This window comes from Muscardinus avellanarius (genome assembly GCF_963383645.1).
Source record: "Muscardinus avellanarius genome assembly, chromosome: 14".
NCBI lineage: Eukaryota > Metazoa > Chordata > Mammalia > Rodentia > Gliridae > Muscardinus > Muscardinus avellanarius.
The window spans coordinates 28,120,673-28,143,705 of NC_137800.1; the positions used below are offsets into that span (position 1 = coordinate 28,120,673).

General features: G+C 35.2%; 1 protein-coding gene across 1 annotated transcript in view; it reads right to left on the reverse strand.

Moving 5' to 3' along the window:
* The window catches only part of VEGFC (vascular endothelial growth factor C), a gene marked incomplete at both ends in the record, with an annotated part of 107,101 nt that overhangs the window by 16,226 nt on the left and 67,842 nt on the right, over positions 1-23,033 (reverse strand). The window contains 3 exons of the mRNA XM_080709806.1: positions 4,250-4,401; positions 17,798-17,988; positions 19,403-19,616. Coding sequence (XP_080565932.1) covers positions 4,250-4,401; positions 17,798-17,988; positions 19,403-19,616 — 557 coding nt within the window. The remainder of the gene's footprint in view (positions 1-4,249; positions 4,402-17,797; positions 17,989-19,402; positions 19,617-23,033) is intronic.

Here is a 23,033-nt window from a genome sequence, read left to right on the forward strand (position 1 = left end):
ACAATATCTAAACTACTATCGACAGGCTAAAGTTAAAATTTGTTTTCTCATATCAAGCAAAGTTGTCAGTTCTCTAAAATGTTTTTTAAAATATGTAGTTTTAAAATCATTTTGATTTTTCTGGAAACATGATTTTGAATGTGTAAAAAGATTTTATTCTAATATTATATGTTCATACAATTTGCTACTTTGCACATGTGATTTGACATGCCCTTAAAAGCAAAAATAGTTATAAAGTTATATAAACTATTAAATTTATTTAACTTAGTTAACTCAATTCCTAATTTGTTAAATTAATTCTTTAAATTTTTACTGAGACATTTTAGCTCTATTTTGAATTTAAAAACCAATTTAATACTTCTTTTTATGTATAAAACATAAATATACATCCAATACATAAAGAAATATGTAGTGTATGTGCTGTAGGGGTGACTAGGAACAAATCTTCATGAAGGAATCCTTGGGGCCTGGTACAGCAGCACATAACCGAAATCACAAGTACTCAGGAGGTTGAGGCAGGAAAGTTTACACTCATCCTGAGCAATTCAGCAAGTTTCTATCACAAAATAAAATAAAAAGGGCTGAGGAGGGCTGGGAGGATTGGGGGTATAGCTCAGAGATAGAACTCTCCTAGGTCCAATGCCTAATACTAAAAATATGATCCCTAGAGGGGGTAATAATGAAAAAGTTAAAGACTATAATAAGGAAGATATTTTTTCTATAATGCTTTAGTTTTATACTTACATATGAACAACTACATATAAAATTATAATTTATAATTAATTTATATATACATATATATGTGTATATATATGCATGGTGGTGCATGCCTGAAATTTAGTACTTGGGAAGTTGAGATAGAAAAATCACAGGTTCAAAGCCAGCCTCGGTAACTTAGTGAGGCCTTCAGTAATAGTGAGACCCTGTCCAAAAATAAAAAAAGGCTAGTGGTATAGCTTGGATGTAAAATGCCCCTGGGTTCAATGTCGAGAACCAAACTATATATATATGTTATAAATATACATATAGTGTATTATTTATATAAATACATATATATATCACATATACTGATATGTAATTTGGCATGCATTTCTTATTATAGATAGTGGTAAAAAGCCACACTAAAAAACTCAGGTACAGGAGATAAATCAGACATGGATCTTAGTGGCAATAATAAATCTGTTCTTAAATGACTACCTTTTGGATGCCAGACAGGATACTAAGCACTGAATAAGACTTCAGTGTTTCCTTCAATCCTTCCTATATATTTATAGGTGTGTATGAGTGTGTGTGTGTATGAAATACCTACCTGATCATAAAATGCCAATTCATTCCTGACCTGAATTCAGATTCCTCTCTGTATTATGCTAAGACCTGAGCTCTCTTTGCTCTGACTTTCTGTCTCCCTGACCTCAAGCAGTACCTAGTATAGTAGTTATATGAGTAAATAATGGTGAAAATGTGAGTGAACATGCCAAATACTTGCCATGTCTGCAGTTAACTGGTTGTTTCTGTTAGCAAGCAGGCACTGATTGGTGTAGGACATTGTTATGCTCAAGGCTTTGGTGCTTTCTGCTTCTTCCGTAAAACAAGAAGCTGCTGCTGACTTCAGAAATAATTTTTGTGAGGGTTAAACAAAATCATGTGTGTAAAGGACCGAGCGCAGTGAAGTGGTCCGTTATTCTTGAGTGTGATTAGCCGGATATTAGGGAGGATTTAACCTTCCTGACATGCTCTCCCAATCCAGTCTCCATGCAACAGCCACAGACCCTGATAAAGCCACGTGAGGACAAAGTAAATCCAATAATTGCTGGGGGCATTCAAGAAGCAAAGGCGGCTGTGGTATTTTGACAAGAGAAATGAAGGAGAAAGACCTTCACCTGAACTCTGAGAAATGGATAGGGCTCTGTAATGGTAGAAAAGGAATGGAACTTATTTCAAGCCTGGGCCAGAATAGAAACAAGATACAGAGCAGGAAATGAGCTCGGTGTTCAGGGACTCAGACTTTGTGAAACAGACTCGGTGAATAATGGGAGAGAAAACAAGAAAGAAGGCTGTTAGCAGAAAAGGCTGGTAAGAAAGCCATAATAAATTCTTTGGGCAGGTGACAGTCACTGTATCTGGTCAGATGAATGAAACGATGCTTTTTAAAGCTTAATTATGACATTATACAAGAGTGGGGAAAAAGTTTTGATACTAGAAACCTGACATTAGCACTGCTGTATTTAATGAAGATACATACCAGATAAAGAATAGAAGTGAAAAAAATGATATATAAATTTAGGTTGGAAAAGGTCTCTCCCCTCCACCCAAATCATCAGTCATGTTTTGGTGGGATAAAAGCAGAAGGAATTAATGACAACTATATGTTTAAAGATCTCAAAGGATATGAGAGAACACTGCTATGAATAATGGAGAATAAAAAAGAATGAATAAATATTTCATTTTGTACTTATATGTAATTACATAGCAATACAAGTTTAGATATTGAATAGTAGATGTCAATAATATGGTTGGAGCTGGGCATGGTGGCACACGCTTGTAATCCCAGCATTCGGGAGGCTGAGACAGGAAGATCAGGGTTCACTGACAGTCTCAGCTACTTAGTTAGGCCCTTTGCAACTCAGTGAGACCCTGTTTCAAAATAAAGAACAAAAAAATAGGGCTGGGGTTGTAGCTCAGAGGTAGAATGCCCCTGGGTTCCATCCCCAGTACCACTATATATATATATATATATATATATATATATATATATATATATATATATTCAGGCTATCAAATGTAATTCTGGAAAGCATGAACACAAAGATAAAGGCCAAGGCTTTCTGAATGGATGAGATGATGTAAGGAAACAGGGCCCAAAAAAATGTGCAGAAGTAGTAGGACTGCATTAGTGAAGTCATATAGAACGTCCTCTAGTTCACGCAATTGTTGGCCTTGTCTGTATTGGTATGAATTTATTCACAATTTTCTGTAAGATCCTTGCTCCTTCATTCCAAGAAGGACATCAGTCAAATTAGATTATCACTGGGTTTTAAAGTGGCCTATTTTCTACTACACTAAGTAGAGCAGTAAAAAGAGATTCAGTGCCAGGCATGGTGGTGCACGCTTGTAATCCCCACACTTGGGAGGCTGAGACAGGAGGATCGCACAGGTTTAAAGCCAGCCTCAGCTACTTAGTGAGGCTCTCAGCAACTTAGCGAGATCCTGTTTCCAAATAAAAGTATAAAAAAGATCTGAGGGCATAGCCTGGAGGTAGAAGAGGCCCTGGGTTCCACCCTCAGTGTAGGAGAGAGAGAGAGAGAGAGAGAGAGAGAGAGAGAGAGAGAGAGAGAGAGAGAGAGAGGAAAACCTCACTGAATATTAACATATTCTATTATCGAGTCCCCTAAAGTACAAGGTTTACTTAAGGTATTTGTAATACATATGTTAGTCTATCAATCTGACACCTTTGTTACAAATTCTGGAATTATGTAAGCTTTGTTCATATGCATATTTCAAATGCACTGGAAAATTTCAAGAACAAAGTCACATCCCTATTTGGGGGTGGAAAGTTCTTAGTCTCCACTGGCGATGTATTTTGTTTTAATATGAACTCTTCACAGGGTCAGGAAATATACTCTATCCAGCTCCTTCTCTATGAGAAAATTTAGCTATTTGCCAAATTAAAAAATAAGGTAACTTCAATATCAAATGATAGTCTATATATGTTAACCTTAAGTAATAGGAAAATTATTTTCAGTTTAAGTACTATTTCAATAGTCAATCTTTGCTGAAATAAGAAATAGTAATATATATATGTTCTTTCAACTTTATTATAATTACATATATATGGTAACAATGCTCATAGATATAAAATTATTTACTTATTTTTGACTTAAATGTTATCAACACTTAAATACTTTGTAATCATTTTTGAATTAGCATACCAGATTTCATGATTGTTAAATCTAAAATTAGACTACCTTACTATATAATATGAACAGTAGTAGATGCATATGACTCCACAGGACTATTTAGTTTACACTGAAAATTACCTTGCCTATAAAATGGGTTTCCCTGTTTCAGTTTATTTTCAAAATATACTATAGTCGGGGTATAGTATATAAGAACCTGCATATTTTGTTTGTTTTGTATTTGAAACAGAGTATCGAAAATTTCACAAAACATCTTTTAATAAACTCTGCTTACTTGAAAATAATTTTGTATTAGTACAAGATGCAGAAAAATAGATTTAATTCATACTCACTGTGGCAATGTTGCTGGCAGGGATCGTCTAATAATTGAATGAACTTGTCTGTAAACGTCCAGTTTAGACATGCATCGGCAAGAAGTGTGATTGGCAAAACTGATTGTTACTGGTTTGGGGCCTTGAGAGAGAGGCACTGTAATTTCAAACAACTACAAAGAAGGGACAAAAAGAAGAAAAAAATTATATGGTTGCTATAAAGTACTTTCATGGTAAATGATGAAGTCCAAGAAAGGAATAGCTTTTATGATTAGGTGGTTCTCTATCACATATGCAGGACAGTATTGTAATTTATGATAACAAAATAAAAGCTTTTTTGCTCCTAAACAGTATCCCTTTATCAGAATAATAAGTAGTACATATGTTTATTTCAGGTCACTTATTATGAAGCATATTAGAATTATGACGATTAATAATTACAGAGAAGAGTTGTGATAGACCAATGAATGTATTCAAGAAATAATAGTTTGAGTCTTAGATTATTTGATATCAAAGTTTAAAGTACTCAAGAGATTTTAAAAATGGCACAGATCCTCTTTAGTCACACAACCTAGAAATGCTTGGTTAAGTCCTATTTTAGGTAAATTGGGTACAAAGATGTAGACACACAACATATAGATGCAAAATTAGTGTTCATTCCAAATAAATTTCTCCCTCAAAGTAGTTTTTTTACATGTCTCAGATCTCTTATTAACTTTACTGTATTTAAACAAAAACAAGCACATTCAATTCTAAAGAGATAACTTTGTAATCTTGACATAGGTCTTGTGAAAATGAGCTTAAAAATAAGCAAGGCATTCACAGGATTCTGAGTCAGAGTCTTAACACTTAGCTTATCTAAAGTCTCATCCTAAATCCCTTACTAATAGAGAACTTCAGTTGTCCTCCAAGGAGCAATGCTTTAATTTGCACACACAAATTATTAAGTAAAATTAAGTGAATTTATATTCCCAAAGTGTTGAAATTCTATTACCAGTATAAATGGTAAAAGTGAAGTCTTGACCATTAATTGCTGATAAAATCAATTTCCAGTAATGCAAACAGAGTTGCATCACATAGAGTCTGGCTGGTACCTTGATGGCAATACGACCAATGCTAAAGTGGGTGATAAACTTCAGAGCTTTGGGCCTTGGCTCCTTGCTATAATTTTACGTCATCAGTTGAAGATCATTGAAAATACTAAAGGGATAGAATCAATAACCAATTTTGTCCCCCCAAATAATGAGATATTGTAAATGAATTTTAAACAGGAAAATACTGTCATTTATGATAACATGGATGCTATCATGTTGATTGAAATGAGCCAGGCACAGAACCACCAGTCCCATGTATGTGGAATATTAAATAGCTGACCTCAAAGGCTAAAGAAGACAGTGGGGAGGTAGAAAAAGGAAACAGTTCATCATGGGTATTAACCTGCGGTTACACAGGAGTAGAGAAGTTCTGGTGCACCATCATACTATAAGGCTATTATAGATAGTGCAAAAAAAATTATAGATAGTGCAAAAAGCTAGAAGAAAAGATTTTGAATGTTTTTGCCATAAAGATGAGATAAATGTTTAGGCAGATAGGTATGTTTAACCTGATTACACAAAGTATACTCCTACTAAAACATTACATGGCACAACATTAATATGTATTTTTAGTGTTTTTACATCTCAGTTAAACATACCTTTAATTAATAAAAATAAATATCTAAATTATAAGATGAGCCACATTTTCTTCATCTGAAATACATTCAGCTATTTTCTTCTCATGAGGAAAACAAGTTTTAGAAGAAATGGACTCAAGAGTATATACTCAGAGAGGGTAGTTTCCAGGTATAAAATGTATAAATTTGAAAGTGATTCAAATCTTGATGTGTGTGTGTGTATTATTCTGGGGATTAAACCCAAGGGTGATCTACCTCTGCACTGAATCCTCAGTCCTATTTTATTGTTTTGAAACAGGGTCTCAGTAAGGTAGCATGGGCTGGCTTCAAACCTGACATTCTCTTGTCTTAAGTATAAAAATTCTCAAGATTCTAGGTATTTTCCAGAATACTATCTATTTTACATAGATAACCTCATTGCATAATCTCAACATACACCAGAATTATGATTTTGGCCAGTTCTTCTCTAAGAGAACATCTGTTTATACAACTTGGATGAAGCCTTTTATTAGGTGAAATGATGCAATGGCAGAAATTTTTTGCACTATAAATAATCATTTTATGAGAGGGGAGTTTTGCTGGGTCTATAAAAGCTACGATTTTTTTCCTTCTTTGGACATCTATGGGCCCTACATTAATGAATAGCATGATAATATATACTATATATTTTATTATACATAGTGATTTATAAAAAAATTTTATCTTTATGAATTACTTAATTTTTTGCGGTGCTAAGGATCCAACTCAGGACCTTAACATTCTCAGCAAGCATTCTATCACTGAGCTACATCCCCAACTGTTAATTACTATATTTATATAATTTATAATCTGAGTTCTGTACTCTCTGAAGTATTATAAGTGGTAGGAACGCATACAGATCAGCAAACAAAAGCCAAAGAATGTATGTCTAAGAATAAGTTCGATATATGTGTCTTCAGCCCTGGAGCAGCATGTAAAAGTCGTGAACATTTAAGCTTTCACTGAAATCTTGGAGATTAGTCTGCTTAGTGAGAGCATCGGTAATGAAAGGAGAAAGTGTCTAATAATAGAAAACTGGGAAACAGGAACATTTAAGGGGTTAGAAGAGGCAAATAAGCTAAGAAGTATGTCTGGGGAGCAGTATAACATGGAGGCAGAGGACCAGAGAATGTGTTAAGACTGGAGAAGCAAGCCAAAGAAAGAGGAGTGCTTCAAAAAGATAGGAGCGGACAGGGTCAGCTGTCTCTGGACAATCCAACAGGGTTGGAATTGAGTGGAGACGGTACCAGCAGCAGCTCTAGGGCTAAGGCTGGGCAGGGGTCGCAGGAGAGATGCAGAGTGGGAACGGAAGGGCAAGAAGAAGGGCCCCATATGAATGGAGGGAAGGGGCTTGGTTGGCTCAGGCCACAAGGAACATTTTTGCTTATAAGATGCTTGCAATCACTGCAAGATTTGGTACTGTCTCATGTGATAGAAGACAGCCCAGAGCCTGATGATACGGAATGAGACATTGTTTGAGGTAACAGTCACTGCAAAATAGTTGATGTTTTCCCACCCCTAACCCTTGGCAGCATTGTTCCTGCTCCCATTGATGGCTGCCATTCCAGGTTCCACACAGGTCTGTTTACCCTATCAGTGACCATGTTAAAAATCATTACTTTTTGGTTGGATAATGTCCACAATCAAGATCTGATCAAAAGTGCCAAGAGTGCCCTTAGAAGGGCTTTGCGCTGGGCCTGTGGGCACATGCCTGCAATCCCAGTACTTGGGAGGCTGAGACAAGAGAACTGCAAGTTCAAGGACAGCCTCAGCCAGTAGTGAGAGAGATTCTCTTCAAACTAATGAGACTCTGTTTCAAAATTAAAATTAAAATTAGGGCTGGAAATGTAGCACAGAGTAGAATACTTCTGGGTTCAATCCCCAGTACTACACACACACACACACACACACACACACACACACACACGAAAAACAGAAGAAAGAAGGGCTTTGAAAAATGGTCTGATGAGATGGAGAACAGTTAACTGCATATTAAGAAAGCACCTTCCTGGAAAAAATAGGCCTGGTTTTTGCTTTCATAAGTTGGAAGAGACTTGTGTTGGTAATACACTGACTCAAAGAACAGAGAGACCAGTAAAGAGGCATTAAAATCATTGTTTGAAGGATAGTTTGTTGTTTTGGTATCTTTGTTTTTGTTTTGCTCTTTTTTGTTTTGTAAGGTGAAAGGCTTTTATAGGCGTTACAATTAGAGTACAGCTTGAGAGAAAAGTTTATTTATAGGTTAACTAAAATGAAAGAAAATGAAATCAGTCACTGATCTCTTATTTATGCCTGAGACAATTGGCTAGATGAATTCAGTTCATTTGATCCAAAGGAATTAAAAGACTGCAAAATTAAAGTTTCCTTTGAAAAACGCCTCAAGTTTTAACCTAAGTTTTTCAGTTTCTTCAATTCTCTATTTAACTGTATCATTATAGAATAATTTTGAATGTCCAGGGAAAGATGCCTTTGAGGAATATGAAATGCAGAAAGATAATTACACTTAATCATCTATCTACTTCAAAACATTTAGAACAGCAGCATAGAGTGTGACTTATGGGTCTGCAGTAGACATAGGCTCACCTAGGCTAGTTCTTGTCACATGGTAAAGGATCCTCACTGAGGAATCTTTTTAATTTCCCAATTTCTTTCTGCACTGGTCTTATTTCTATAATTGATGGACTTATCTCCTCCATTTACAGTTGTTGTAAATACTTTATACTGTCTTTCTTTTCTTTGCTTACAGATCAATTTGTGAACTTTGCATAAGAATATTAAACACTGTGATACTAAGAATGCTGGATTTTTTTACTAATCAAATAGCATGTGCTTTAAAAATAAACTTACATATAAAATAATTAATAATTAGAAATATATTTCAAACTCATTTTATCCCCTTTTCAAAAATAAATATATATGCTTTTCTTTTTCTTTTTCTTTTTCTTTTTTTGTGGTACTGGGGTGAAACCCAGAGGCTTTCTACTTCCGGGCTATACTCCCAGACCCATTTTATATTTTATTTGGAAACAGGGTCTCACTAAGTGGCTGAGAGCCTCACTAAGTAGCTAAGTAGCCGAGGCTGGCTTCGAACCTGTGCGATCCTCCTGTTTCAGCCTCCCAAGCGTGGGGATTACAAGCGTGGGGATTACAAGCGTGTGCCACCACGCCCGGCTACATAGGCTTTTTAATAGCTGACAACTTCCCTACTTGATTATTCTTTACTATGTAAGAAAAACCAAGAACATTGTCTTAAGAAACACATGGACACTTGTTAGAATCCTGCAATATACTACTTTGGTGACTTGAAAAATTATCTAACTTCCCTAAGCCTCCATTTTATTGTTTGTAAAAAGGGACAATAATGATGATGATTTCGAAGTGATGGCATTAGGGTGACTCTGACTCCTCCTCCTTGTTCTCCTCCTCTTCCTCCTCCTCCGCTTTCTCTTGCTTTTCTTCCTCATTTTTTTTTACCACATCATCATCAGCCAAGATTGAATAAAACATTACTAAAGGAATTCTGAGTTTTCAATTTCTGTTTAAAATCTTTCCTCGTTTAGTTTTTCAATAATTATTTATGGAGTACCTGTAAGTACTAAGCCTCTTGTTAGACTCTCAGAATAGTTGCAAGGGCTCTTGCTCTGATGCAGCCCTCAGTGCTAACAAGACTAACAGAATGAGGTAGAATGATCACACACACACACACACACACACACACACACACACACACACACACACTGTGCGCGCGCACGTGCGCAAATAAGGGGATAGATACAAGACACAATGTTAGAATCTTTTAAATACCAAGTAGTAGCCCGGCGTGATGGCGCACGCTTGTAATCCCAACATTTGGGAAGCTGAGACAGGAGGATCATGGTTCATGGACAGCCTCAGCTACTACTTAGTGAGGCCCTTTGCAACTCAGTGAGACCCAGTTTCAAAATAAAGAATAAAAAACAGGGCAGGGGGGTGTAGCTTGGAGGTAGAATGCCCTTGGGTTCTATCCCTAGTATTACAAAATAAACAAATAATAAATAAAATAAAATAACAAGTAGTTTATGCAGTTTAAACTTGCAGTTGAAATCCAACTTTGCCATAATATGAAAATCTGAAGCAACACAATAATTACAAATTTTCTGCCCCCAAAATTACAATTTATCCAAGCACACTGGTATTTGAAACATTAAGTCGATTCTTATATATTTAAAAAACAAGAATCATTAAACTATTGCCAGACTATTTTGTGCCTAATGTGTATTAAATTTTAGTAGTGTCTATACTATGCTTAATTCACAAAGTTATGTATTATGTTCAGCATTAACCAATAATTTTATATATATTATGTTTTCAGTATTATTGATTGATATAATCTACATGATAATATAACCCATTGTATTTTTTTTTCTTCTTTTTGGTGGTACTGGGGATGGAACCCTTCTACCTCTGGGCTACACTCCCAGACCTATTTTATATTTTTATTTGGAAACAGGGTCTCTTAAGCCAGCGCGGCTGGTTTTGAACCTGCACGGTCCTCCTGTCTCCACCTCCTAAGCGTGGGAATTCCAAGTGTGTGCCACCACGTCCAGCATAATTTGGTATTGTAAAAATAAATTTATAAATGTTTTTATACTATAAAGTGAATTACTTTTGACTAATAGTTATTAACTTGTATCTAAATTAGAATTTCAGTAATAATACTTTTTTGTTTCTTTGTGGAATTGGGGATTGAAACCAAGCTCATTCTACCACAGAGATATAGCCACAGCTCAGCTTATTTTATTTTGAAAGTCTCACTATATTACCGCGCATTTGAGTGATAATAAAATATATTATGGAAAATAATGTCATATACTTTTATTTATTAATATAATTTACAATTGTATTATATATATTATATTTATTATAATAAATATATTTATTAAATATAAATATATTTATTATAATTATAAATTAATATAATTTATAATTATATTATATATTTATTATTTATTAATAGCATTGTCTATTAAAAGCTTTTGAAGCCAGGTGTGGTGGCGCATGCCTGTAATCCCAGCACTTGGGAAGCTGAAACCGAAGGATTGCAGTTTGTGAACAGCCTCAGCTATTTAGTGAGGCCCTCTGCAACTTAGTGAGATCCTGTTTCAAAATAGAGAATAAAAAATAGGGCAGGGGGTGTAACTTGGAGGTCGAATGCCCCTGGGTTCCATCTCCAGACCCCCCCAAAAAAAAGTTTTTGGTTTGGAGCAGATTAAAAAAAAAAAAAAAACAATTAAAGAAGGCATTTAAATAAGGCTGGATAGTATAAAAAGTTCAGCTCATGTATTCTATAAAACTGCAGTAAAAAGAAATGGGAAGTATTCCCAAACATAGGTTTCCAGTTGTTATCTACTGGTATTCTAATAAAGCATATTTTGCTGTCAATTCTCACCAACAAGAATGGACTTCAAATAAAACCACATTTTGAATTAATGGGTTATTTAGCAGTGACAATTGTAAAAACAATCCCATTTCTATTTATCTTTCAGGCAATTAATAAAAGCATAGAGCTTTTTGATAATATTTTGGACAACAGTTTGCTAATAAATTCAAAAGGACTGTTTGTGTAGATACAAATATGAGTCCCAAATTCCTTCTTTTAAGATATCTCTAGGCCGGGCGTGGTGGCGCACGCTTGTAATCCCCGTGCTTGGGAGGCGGAGACAGGAGGATCTTGGGAGGCGGAGACAGGAGGATCGCGCAGGTTTGAAGCCAGCTGCGCTGGCTTAAGAGACCCTGTTTCCACATAAAAAAAGTATAAAATAGGTCTGGGAGTGTAGCCCATAGGAGTGTAGCCCGGAGGCAGAAGGGCTTCCAGGAACCCCAGTACCACCACCAAAAAAAAAAAAAAAAAAAAAAAAAAATATATATATATATATATATATATATATATATATATATATAATTATAAAAAATATATATTTTTTCTATATATCCATCCATACCTAAAATACAACCAGTGTCTCTACTACTATATTAAATTTAAATTTAAAAATTCCAAGTTTGAGTTTACTGAGTACAAAACAATACATAGTCCCTGGAAGCTATGGTTAAGAAATAAAATAACATATTTAAAAACAAACATTTAAAAGAATTATCCTAAAGAGAAGAAAAGTTGAAAATTGAGGGTTCACATAGAATTTTAAGTGAGTTTTCCAACCACATGGACAGCAATCAAGGGACTGTTGAACTTAAATTGTGCCTGAAAAGGATACCAGACAGATAGTCTAACGTTTATATCTGACACCAAATTATTTTAACATTTTGTTTTGCAAAAATACACAGTGCTACAATTAAAGTTAAAACTCTAAGTATTTAGCCGGGCGTGGTGGCACATACTTGTAATCCCCGCACTTGAGAGGCGGAGATAGGAGGATCTCAGGTTCGAAGCCAGCCGCTCTGGCTTAAGAGACCCTGTTTCCAAATAAAAAAGTATAAAATAGGTCTGGGAGTGTAGCCCGGAGGTAGAAGGGCTTCCAGGAACCCCAGTACCACCAAAAAAAAAAAAAAAAATCCTCTAAGTGTTTTAAAAATACTTAATAGAGTTTTTAAACATCATTAGTGGCTTTTTTGGGACAGAGATAGTATTTTTCAGACACCTAATTAATATTAATGTTATTCTTAAAGTAACTTCCAATGACTATTACTAGTGTCTAGTTCCTTGAAACATTGGGAAAAAAACTAATTTCTGACTACTATGCTTGCCAAATATTCGCTTGCTAAGGATACAATCTGAATCATGTTTTACTTGCTGAGCATAAGTTATTATACTTTTATAATGCCACAACATTCTGTTTAATTAATGAAAGATCTATCTCTTCCTACCATGCAAAGTAATATCTCTTAGTTTTATTATATAGATATGCATTTTAGTAAGGCTTAAATCTATTTTGCTGTAAAATTTTATGAAACATTCAATTAAAAACAAATATAATCTGATATGCCTTGATATATATATATATATATATATATATATATATATATATACTGAAAAAAGAAATACTTGCTTCTTTTTGTGATTAAAATACAAGATTTTTAAAAATTTTATTATTTTGTGGTACTGGGGATTGGAACCCACAGGCATTCCATCTCTAAATTATGCACAGGTAAATTTTTTATTTTTTTTGATGGTACTGGGGATGGAACCCTTCTATCTTCAGGCTATACTCCCAGACCATATATATATATATATATATATATATATATTATTATTTTTTATTTTTTTTTTGGAAGCAGGGTCTCTTAAGCCAGCAAGGCTGGCTTCGAACCTGTGCGATCCTCCTGTCTCTGCATCCCAAGCGTGGGGATTACAAGCATGCGCCACCATGCCCGGCTGAATTTTGTTTAGTTTTGTTTATTTACTTTTCATTTTTAAACAGGGTCTCACTAGATTGATGAGAGTTTCACTACTTGCTGAGGTTGTCATACCTGCACCTGTGATCCTCCTGGCTCAGCCTCCCAGTACTGGGATTATAGGTGAGTGCTACCCAGCCAGCTAAAATTTTAAATGATGTTTTTCTGTATATCAGAATTTGCTCAGGGACGCTATGCCAGTTTCCTTAGTCCTGCACTAATGAGCATACTAAAAAGCTCTAGTTTCTTGAGCACTAACCCTAGATTTCCAATGAGACAACATGGACCTAGTAGTTTTTCTTGATCTATTTCTATCTTCAAGAAAATATGTAAGGTAAATAGTAACATTAAATAACTTTTAACCCAAACATGTGGCTTAAAAGCAGACAACTTCTTCTTGCTTCTACTTTCAACACCAAATAATTTACTTTCTGCAGCATTGACTTTCTATTTTTTGTTCTATCTCCTACATATACAACTTCTCGTGAGAAAATACACTTCAAATATATGTTTATGAAAGAGGTCAAGAAGAAATCCAATCTATTAAGTTTTCAAAGTCACTTACATATTAGTTGTGGAAGACTTTGAAGCAGTTGTTATTGATTACTTCACTTTGGAATGTTTAGTGCATATGGTTTTACTTTGCAACTAACAGATGTCCTCCGTACACATTCTGATAACCTGCCCTTCATTGAGCCCCATAAAAAACATTTCTATGAAGTTTCTATAATAACAACAGTAACTTGAGTTTAACATTCTCAAGTATGTTGTCCTTACGACTCATATGATTCCAGTTGTTAACTGGTAACTAAAAAAATATATCTGGAAATTCTAATGAAAAATTTTTTTTTACCTTCAGAAAATTCAGCAATAAGAAAATTCCTTTTATATTTGAAAGATACTTTCACATACTCCTATTTATGCTACATTGATAACATAATATGAATAAACTTCAGAGAAGGTGTTGCTTAAGCACAAGCTTTTATGAGTTTTGATACTAAAAGTGAAAACAGGAATGAATAGTCCCCTACTGCCTTTGGGAATTTCATGTCTTGGGCTCCTTTGCTTTATAAATCTCTTTAACTGCAGTTCCTTAAGTTCTATACTTTTCTTTCACAAGACTTACACTACTTTTAATTACTTGATAAATAATGATTTTCTTGGTTAACCTGTAAACTCTACAGGGGCAGGATATATGTGTCTCTATTTACCTCTTGTAAAATACAAAATGAAACTCCACTTACTCAAAAGAATTCAAATTACATTCATTCTTTTACCATAAACAAAAACATCTGAAGGGATTATTTGAGAATAAAAGCACAATGTTCTAAAAAATCAGAGGATTTCTAACAATGGAGGGGACAATAAATGACGAATGTTGGCTTTCCCTTGACACTAGCGACACTAGCTTTTGGTCTTCTTTTCCAATAAATGAATTCTCTATTAAGTAGCACATGAAGGCTTCAAGTAATATTTGTCAACATAATGCTTCCTTCGATTTGTATTGAAAGACCCATTCACTTTGCTGCAATTCTAGAATTTTAATGTCCAAAATTCTTCCGTTATCTACATCTAAGTAGCATTCAGACTTTCAAAATCAATTATGTTCAAAACTCTACCTTTGATCTTGAATTACTTTATTCTTACTCAAATACTCGTTCTATTTCGTTTCAAGTGTTAACTATGTACCAACGATTGCACTAGGTCCCAAATAAATAACCAAATACAATCTTGGCTAGCATGGAATTTAGATCCTAGGGAATAAAACTGTCAGACAGATGATATAATGATGTTGAAATATGGGCAATAAAGGATGCGCTGGAAGCACACAACAAGAAGCCACAGGAGTGACATTTATGACTAGGCCTAAGGATGACTAGAAATTAACTAGATAAATAGAGATCTGGGAATCACCTATAAGGAGATATTTCAAAAACAGAGTAAAGCAGTGTAATGACTTGGAGGTGAGAGATATTGACTTGATATAAGAGTTAAAAGAATTTGAGTACTGATGGAAGTAGTTTTTAAGAGCAGTGACAAATAGGGCTGGAGATTTAGGCAGCAGCCAGATCATAGAGGGCCCAGTAAATCATGTGAATGGATTTTGTCCTAAAGAAGGGTACCATTCAAAATACTTACCCACTTAGTGTAATCAGAACAGAAGCTTTCCTAAGTGAGCCAATTGGCAAATACCAGGTTATCAATACACTGGCAGAATGCTGCTCAGTTCCAAGAATGAAATGCTATTTAAAAAAAAAAAAAAACTTAAAAAAAATCTCACTACTGAAATGAAGCAAATGTATAGAATAAAAATAAGAATGAAGATATAACAGTTATTAGGCTGGTACAGGTATAATGGTCCAGGTGAGAGAAATCTGGCCTCCATCAGAGCGGAATCGCAGACAAAAGACACTGAATGTGTTTTAGAGATATCTGGAAGAATTTTAGGTAGAAGAAAAAGAACCTGGTTTGACCAAACAGATGACTGACAGTGTCATTTTAAGAGAATGTTGGGGAGGGGGGAGGGGATTCTTTTACTTGCTTGTTTATTTGGAGAAGAGGAGATTTTCCATAATTCCAGTATGAGACAGGCTGACTTCGAACTATCTGAAGAAAAGCCGAATCCCAAATTTGAGTGAGTAGTTTGGAAATCAGGATAAACCCAAACTGGAGATAAACATTTGGGCATCTTCATTATGAAGAGCAAAAAGAGGAAATGAGGAAATAGAAGAGAGCTGTGCAGAGTTGAAAGAGAGATGTCTTGGGGCAAATGTTAATCCCCCCACTCCTTCCACCCAATCATCTTCAGTCTTCCCATCCACCACCATCACTGTATCTACAAGGTGCCTCTGACAATCTGCCCATCTGGTACAATAACATCCTCTCTGTTCTCCTTACTTACTCTCTTCCAAATCTAATTCCTTATGTTTCGCCCAGCATGGTATTATAAAAATAAACCACAAATCTGTTGTTAGTCTCTAGCATAAAAGCCTTTTGATAATTTCTCATTACTTTTAGAATAAGATCAAAACATTCGCCACAGCCATTATACCTCCTGCTCCAGCATTCTCTAATGGAACTATCCCTTGGCCTGACTTTGTGTTTCTAGTACTTCAGGCTTCTTTCAATACTTCTGTGTTCCCTTTGCCCTCAGCAGCTTTACACAAAGTCTTGAAGAGTAAAATGAGTCTTGAAGACTAATTTTCAACTAGATAGGAATATGCAGTTGAAGAAAATAAGGAGCCAGGCGTGGTGGTGCATGCTTGTAATCCCACCATTTGGGAGGCTGAGACAGGAGGATCATGGTTCAAGGGCAGCCTTAGCTACTTAGTGAGGCTCCTCGAAACTCAGTGAGATCCTGTTTCAAGCTAAAAAGACTAAAAAATAAGGCTGGAGGTGTAGCTTGAAGGTACAATGCCCCTGGGCTCCATCCCCACTACTGCAAAAAAAAAAAAAAAGAAAAAGAAAAAGAAAAAACAATAGGCAGTCAGCTTTCATTTCCATTTATATTATATGAAAATAAGAATAGGGTTAACTGATCATGAAGTTTGGTTAAGGTGTGAATGAACTTAAAATGTTAATTTGCTATCATTCCACATCAGACAAATCAAACCATCAGTTTTCAATAATTTCATTTTTTTATTGGTCAAAAGGATACTCAGTGTAGACAGATTACTTATGCTGGTCCAACTCTCAAAATAGCTTAGCCTTTAAAGCAACTGCGGTTTTGTATTTTGGGGAGTTTGCATCAGGCCAGCCCACAGCACTAGGCCTCTCCCCACATTTCTGCAAGAAGCAAGTGGTACACAGGACTTCAAATGACACTTCCCTGATATCACCACATTAATCTGACCTCTTAGAAAAAGTGTCCTCCTCCTCCACATAAGAACTTTCAGTGCAAGGCTGTGCTTCTGATTTTAAAAAACTCTGATCTACACCCAAATTTAAGAGAAGTCTCTTTGTTATTTATTAACATCTAATTTGACGGACTTCAAAGGTTTTTCAAAATACTTGAGACAGTGTTGGAATTATCTTCTTTGCTTTTGAAAGGAACACAATAAATTTGTTTTATGTGATGGCTTATTTCAACAATTTCACAGCACAGGTGTATGTGATTATATATTTTGAATAGGTAATTTGTAATATATCTTGTATCACCAGAAGATTTGCTCACATAAGTGAACTTCAATGCCAAATGAAAAGGATCATTCTTGAAGATCATTAAATACACATATGCATATTTATTATTTTCTTCATGAGGTTTTGACTCTACTACATGGACAAGATTTCATAAATCATCAACTACTTTATGATAATTGTATCATTGAAAACACAAAATATTAAAACATTTACTTCATTCTGCAAAGAATACAAGATACTCTGACTCGAACTGAGTTACTTTAATGGGACCAGAAGTGAAAGCCCTTAATTCCCAGGGACAAAGGGTCTCCTTGAGGGATCACAGACAGAAGGGAGACATGGACACCTACCGTCTTGCTGAGGTAGCCGGTGCTGCTGTTCATGCACTGAAGCCCCTCACTGTTGCAGCAGCCCCCACATCTGTAGACGGACACACATGGAGGTTTAAAGAAGGTGTTTGTTGCTGCTCCAAACTCCTTCCCCACATCTATACACACCTCACGCGGCATGCACTGAGTCTTTCTCCACTCATTATCAATACCTGTCGGGTCATAGGGAAGTCGGTAAGTTACACAGAAGCCACTAATGGGGAAAGCCCAGAGCAGTTGGAAGGCACTCACATTGGATTTCAGATTTTATGGTTTAAGCATGATATATAAATTCAGAAAGAGAGTTGACAGGATCCTAAATTGTCCTGTGCTTGGTATTATCATACGTTTAAAAGAACAGTTAAGGACATTTCTATTAAAAAAAATAATCATTTCTACAGCCATTTTTAAATTATGTCACTATCCCATAGTGCTCATGTTTGGTTTTCCTTACTTAAGAAAATGGAAATTTATATGGATGTTTACAAGATGTGCAGAAATAGACTCATGCTCATTTGCTACATGATGGACTATTTTTTGGTCTTAAGGCAAATGTAAACAACGTGATTTCATTTTCTTTTAAAACTGAGATGTAAATGAGAAGTTGATTATGGTTTTGGATTATATTAAAAAATAATCTTCAGGCAGTCTTTTTGGCAACTTTGGGTAATGCCATGACAATAGCTATGTGAAATACAGGGATAATTTCCGCCCATAAGTATCTGTATCCTAAACTATTTTTTTTAGGAAGATTAAATTTCTTATCCTGTTCATGCTTTCTCTTGGAATTCTGTTTTAATGACTCAGTGGCTTGCCTAGAACACTGTTGACTCTTTAGTGCATTACAGATGGTGTACTTACTACATATTCGAGCTTATTTCTCCCTTATTTCCCCTAAAATAAATTTTTGGGAAAAAAGGACTTAGAAACTATTGATTATTCAGCCGCAAATCTATTTTTGTTTGTGTCTGCTCTCAAAATAATTTGCTATATCAAACCTTTATAGTAATATAGAAGTAAAAGGAACGACCTTTTACAATTAGCCTACCAATTTATGTCATTTTTTGTAACACCATAATGATTTGTGAGGCTATATACTCGATATCTCAGTAGATTTATAAAAGCGCCCCTCTGAGCCAGTCATCAATACAGCAGCCAGCAGCATTTCAAAAGGTGCTTTGGGTTTGTCTTGAGAGAAATTGAGCATTTCTAAATCCAAATTACAGTGAAAATTTATGTACAGGTTCTCTGTAAGACACAGAATGTTTGAAAGGTTAAACTAACCAAGTGGGTAAACTATATCTATCTATATTCTTAAATTTTCATAATGGGATAGTATACCTTAATTTAAAAAATAAAATTCAGTGGACATGCATGTAACTATCTTTGGATTTCAAGAAATTATCTTTACAGCCAAAGAGAATCACAAAAGTACTGTTTTGAAGAAAGCCATATTTTCCTATTTTCATTACATTCAGGCCATAAGATATGTTCAGTAGCACAAGTACTGAAATTAAAGGATCCCATTGGCAACTCTGTACCAGTTTGCTTTACAGGCTTGCAGTTCATTTTCTTTCCTGTACTTACTTTTTAGGATCTCTGCATTATAATGTGCCGCAGCAAATTTTAGTGTCTCTTCTGTCCTCGTGTTGAGGTTGGGCTGTTCTCTATTGTGCTGCCAGCCTCCTTTCCTTAACTGACACTTGTACATTTTCCAGTATTCAGGGTAGAGGACAGTCATGAGCTCATCTACACTGGACACGGACCGCAGCTGCTCCTCCAGATCTTTGCTTGCATAAGCCTGTCAAGAAAATTGAGAGATCATTCACTTACCAGATTGAGGATTTGGAAACAAAGTAGAAAGCCTTTCATCTTGATGTTCTATATGCAATATTTGCTAATAATTTTTTTTTGGTGGTACTGGGGATGGAACCCACGGGCATTCTATCTCTGAATTACACCCCCCAGCCCTATATTTTATTCTTTATTTTGAAACCCGGTCTCACCGAGTTGCAAAGGACCTCACTAAGTAGCTGAGGCTGGCCGCGAACTGTGATCCCCCTGTCTCAACCTCCCAAATTCTGGGATTACAAGTGTGTGCCACCAAACCTGGCTAATAAAAGTATTTTAATGACTCTAACATCACATTTTTTGGCAAAAGCACCTTCATATTTAAATTTGTCTGAAGTTTAATTAAAGGTATCTATTTTTAGGACAAAAATTTGAAATATGGTTTATTTTTGTGTATGGTACTGGTAATGGAACTCAGGGGCATTCTACCTCTGAGGTATACTTCCAGTCCTTTTTATATTTTATTTTGAAACAGGGTCTTGCTAATTTGATGAGTGTCTCATTATTTGCTGAAGCTGTCCTTGAACCTTAGATCCTCAGGTCAGCTTCCCAAGTACTAGGATTAGAGGTGCCACGCCCCACTCTGAGATGTAATTTAAATAAAAATGATTTTCTAAGTGACTTAGTTGTTTTAGTTATAGTTCTTTTACATAACTGGTAAATTTGTGAGCTTAAACTTATTCAAGATTTTATTACCCCCCCTATATAAATAAAATTATACCGAAAGTCACTATAATGCTTTGATTCATCTCTAGGTATCAACATTTATAAAGTATAACAAAGTAGGATGCTAGAAATTAGGAATCTTACTTTATAGAAACTGTTTTAGAACTCATAACTACACAAAAATGAGATTTTTCCTATTTTATTAAGTAGGATGCTAGAAGATAGGGACCTTACTTTTATGGAAGCTGTTTTAGAATACATAGCCAGATGAAAAATGAGATTTCAACAGTAGTGTCTCGGTAGTAAAATTTGTATTTTGGCAGAACCCCCCAATATTTTTTAAAATGATAAAAATGATTTATGTAACTATGTAAAATATACAAGATAATTCACTAAATCTGCTTATAAATGGTTGCTTATTTAAGTGATTTCAATTCAATTAAGTAGAACATTCAAAGTTATATTCAAGTAGTTACCATATCTAAGAAAAATAAAACATTTTTTCTACCTTATATTTTATAATTAGGAAAACTGAGTCATTTTTGCTTTATCTATTTAAAGTACAATTTAGCATCAACTGATTATTTTGTATTATTATGATTACTATGGCTTTTAAATCTAAACATAAACATTGAATATTAGTATGCATAGGAATCAATAGAACTACTACCATTTCAGGTAACTGTTCCTGTATCGCCACGAATTCTTGGGCGCAGATCAAAACTCTACATTTATTCTAACAAGTTGTAGTTTTCCCTTTTTAATCTGTGAAGCACAAAATTAATATATTTTCCTTTAAAACTGAAATACTGGTTAGTTGAAGTTTCTCTCACCACTATTTATTTATTTATTTATTTATTTATTTATTTATTTATTTATTTTGCGGGTCTGGGGGATGAAACCCAGGGGCATTTGACCTCCGGGCTAGACCCTCTGCCCTGTTTTTTTTTTTTTTTTAATTCTTTATTTTGAAACAGTGCCTCGCTAAGAGGGCCTCACTAAGAAGCTGAGCCTGTCGGCGAACCGCGATCCTTCCATATCAAGCCTCCCAAATGCTGGAATTACAAGTGTGCACCACCACGCCCGGCTCTCACCACTACCTTATTTTATTTATTTATTTATTTATTTATTTATTTATTTAGGTGGTACTGGGGTTCCTGGAAGCCCTTCTACTTCCAGGCTATACTCCCAGACCTAGTTTTATACTTTTTTTAAAATTTGGAAACAGGGTCTCTTAAACCAGCGCTGCTCGCTTCAAACCTGTGCAATCCTGTCTCTGCCTCCCAAGCACAGGGATAGCAAGCGTGCACCACCACGACCGGCATCACCACTATTTTTAATCATTCAAATTATTATGATAGAGATGTTTTTTATATTTTGAAAATACAGTCTAATATAATTTTATTACATTATTACAGAGCCTACTTAAAATGAGGCAATAAATTATTAAATGTATTTCTTTCACCGGGCGTGGTGGCGCACGCTTGTAATCCCCGCACTTGGGAGGTGGAGACAGGAGGAGCGCGCAGGTTCGAAGCCAGACATGCTGGCTTAAGAGACTCTGTTTCCAAAAATAAAATAGGTCTGGGAGTGTAGCCCGGAGGTAGAAGGGCTTCCAGAAACCCCAGTACCACCAAAAAAAAAAAAAAAAAAAAGAAGGTATTTCTTTCTATTAGACAATGAGGTTGGCTATAAATTTTGGGTTTTCATATTCTTACAATTTATTGTATGATTCGGGTACATCAAGCTTGTTGATCTATGTTATGAAAATAATGATAGCAATCTATTACTTTCTAGAATCTGTAGAATGATTCTCCACATATGATATGCACTACAAAATAGAATCCTACTGAATAGACGGATGGAAGATTTTAGTTTCAGTAAAATCACAGAACATCTTATAAGTTTCCCAATTGAAGTTTTATAGAATAATTGCATGAGGAAAGTCTCACATATGAGACAAAACTAAAACATCTAGTCTTTTAAGCTGGGCGCGGTGGCGCATGCTTGTAATCCCTGCATTCGGGAGGCTGAGACCAGAAGATCGTGGTTCAAAGACAGCCTCAGCGACTTACTGAGGCTCTCTGGAACTTAGTAAGACCCTGTTACAAAAAATAAAGAATAAAAACTAGGAAAGCGTTGTAGCTTGGATGTGGAATGCCCCTGGGTTCCAGCCTGAGGCCCGCAAAAAAATAAATAAATAAAATAAAACAAAAAAAAACCCAACAACAACAAAAAACAACCTTTCAGAAACTAAAAGGCTTGCTACTGAAGAAAATGGTTATAAAAGTTAAAATGATGATAAAATTCACACACTATGAGGTAATGGGTATGTTAATTATCTTGTGGTGAATAGTTCACAATAGATATAAAATTTCATGTTGTTCAGTTTAAATACATAGAATTATTTTTGTTAATCATCTCTCAATAAAGCTGAATAAAGAACACTACACAAGAAAAATATCCCCGCCTCTCATATATATGCATATGTATATGTATATGTATACATATATGTATATACACACACATGTGTATGTGTGTGTGGTGTGTGTTTGTGTGTGTGTGTGTGTGTGTGTGTGTGTGTGTGTCACAGCAACCTGCAATATAATGTCATGGGTGTTTTTTTTTTTTTAATCTCTGCTTGCATTCAATAGCCCCAGAACACAGAACACAATAGGTAACAGGGGCGTGTGATTGGAGG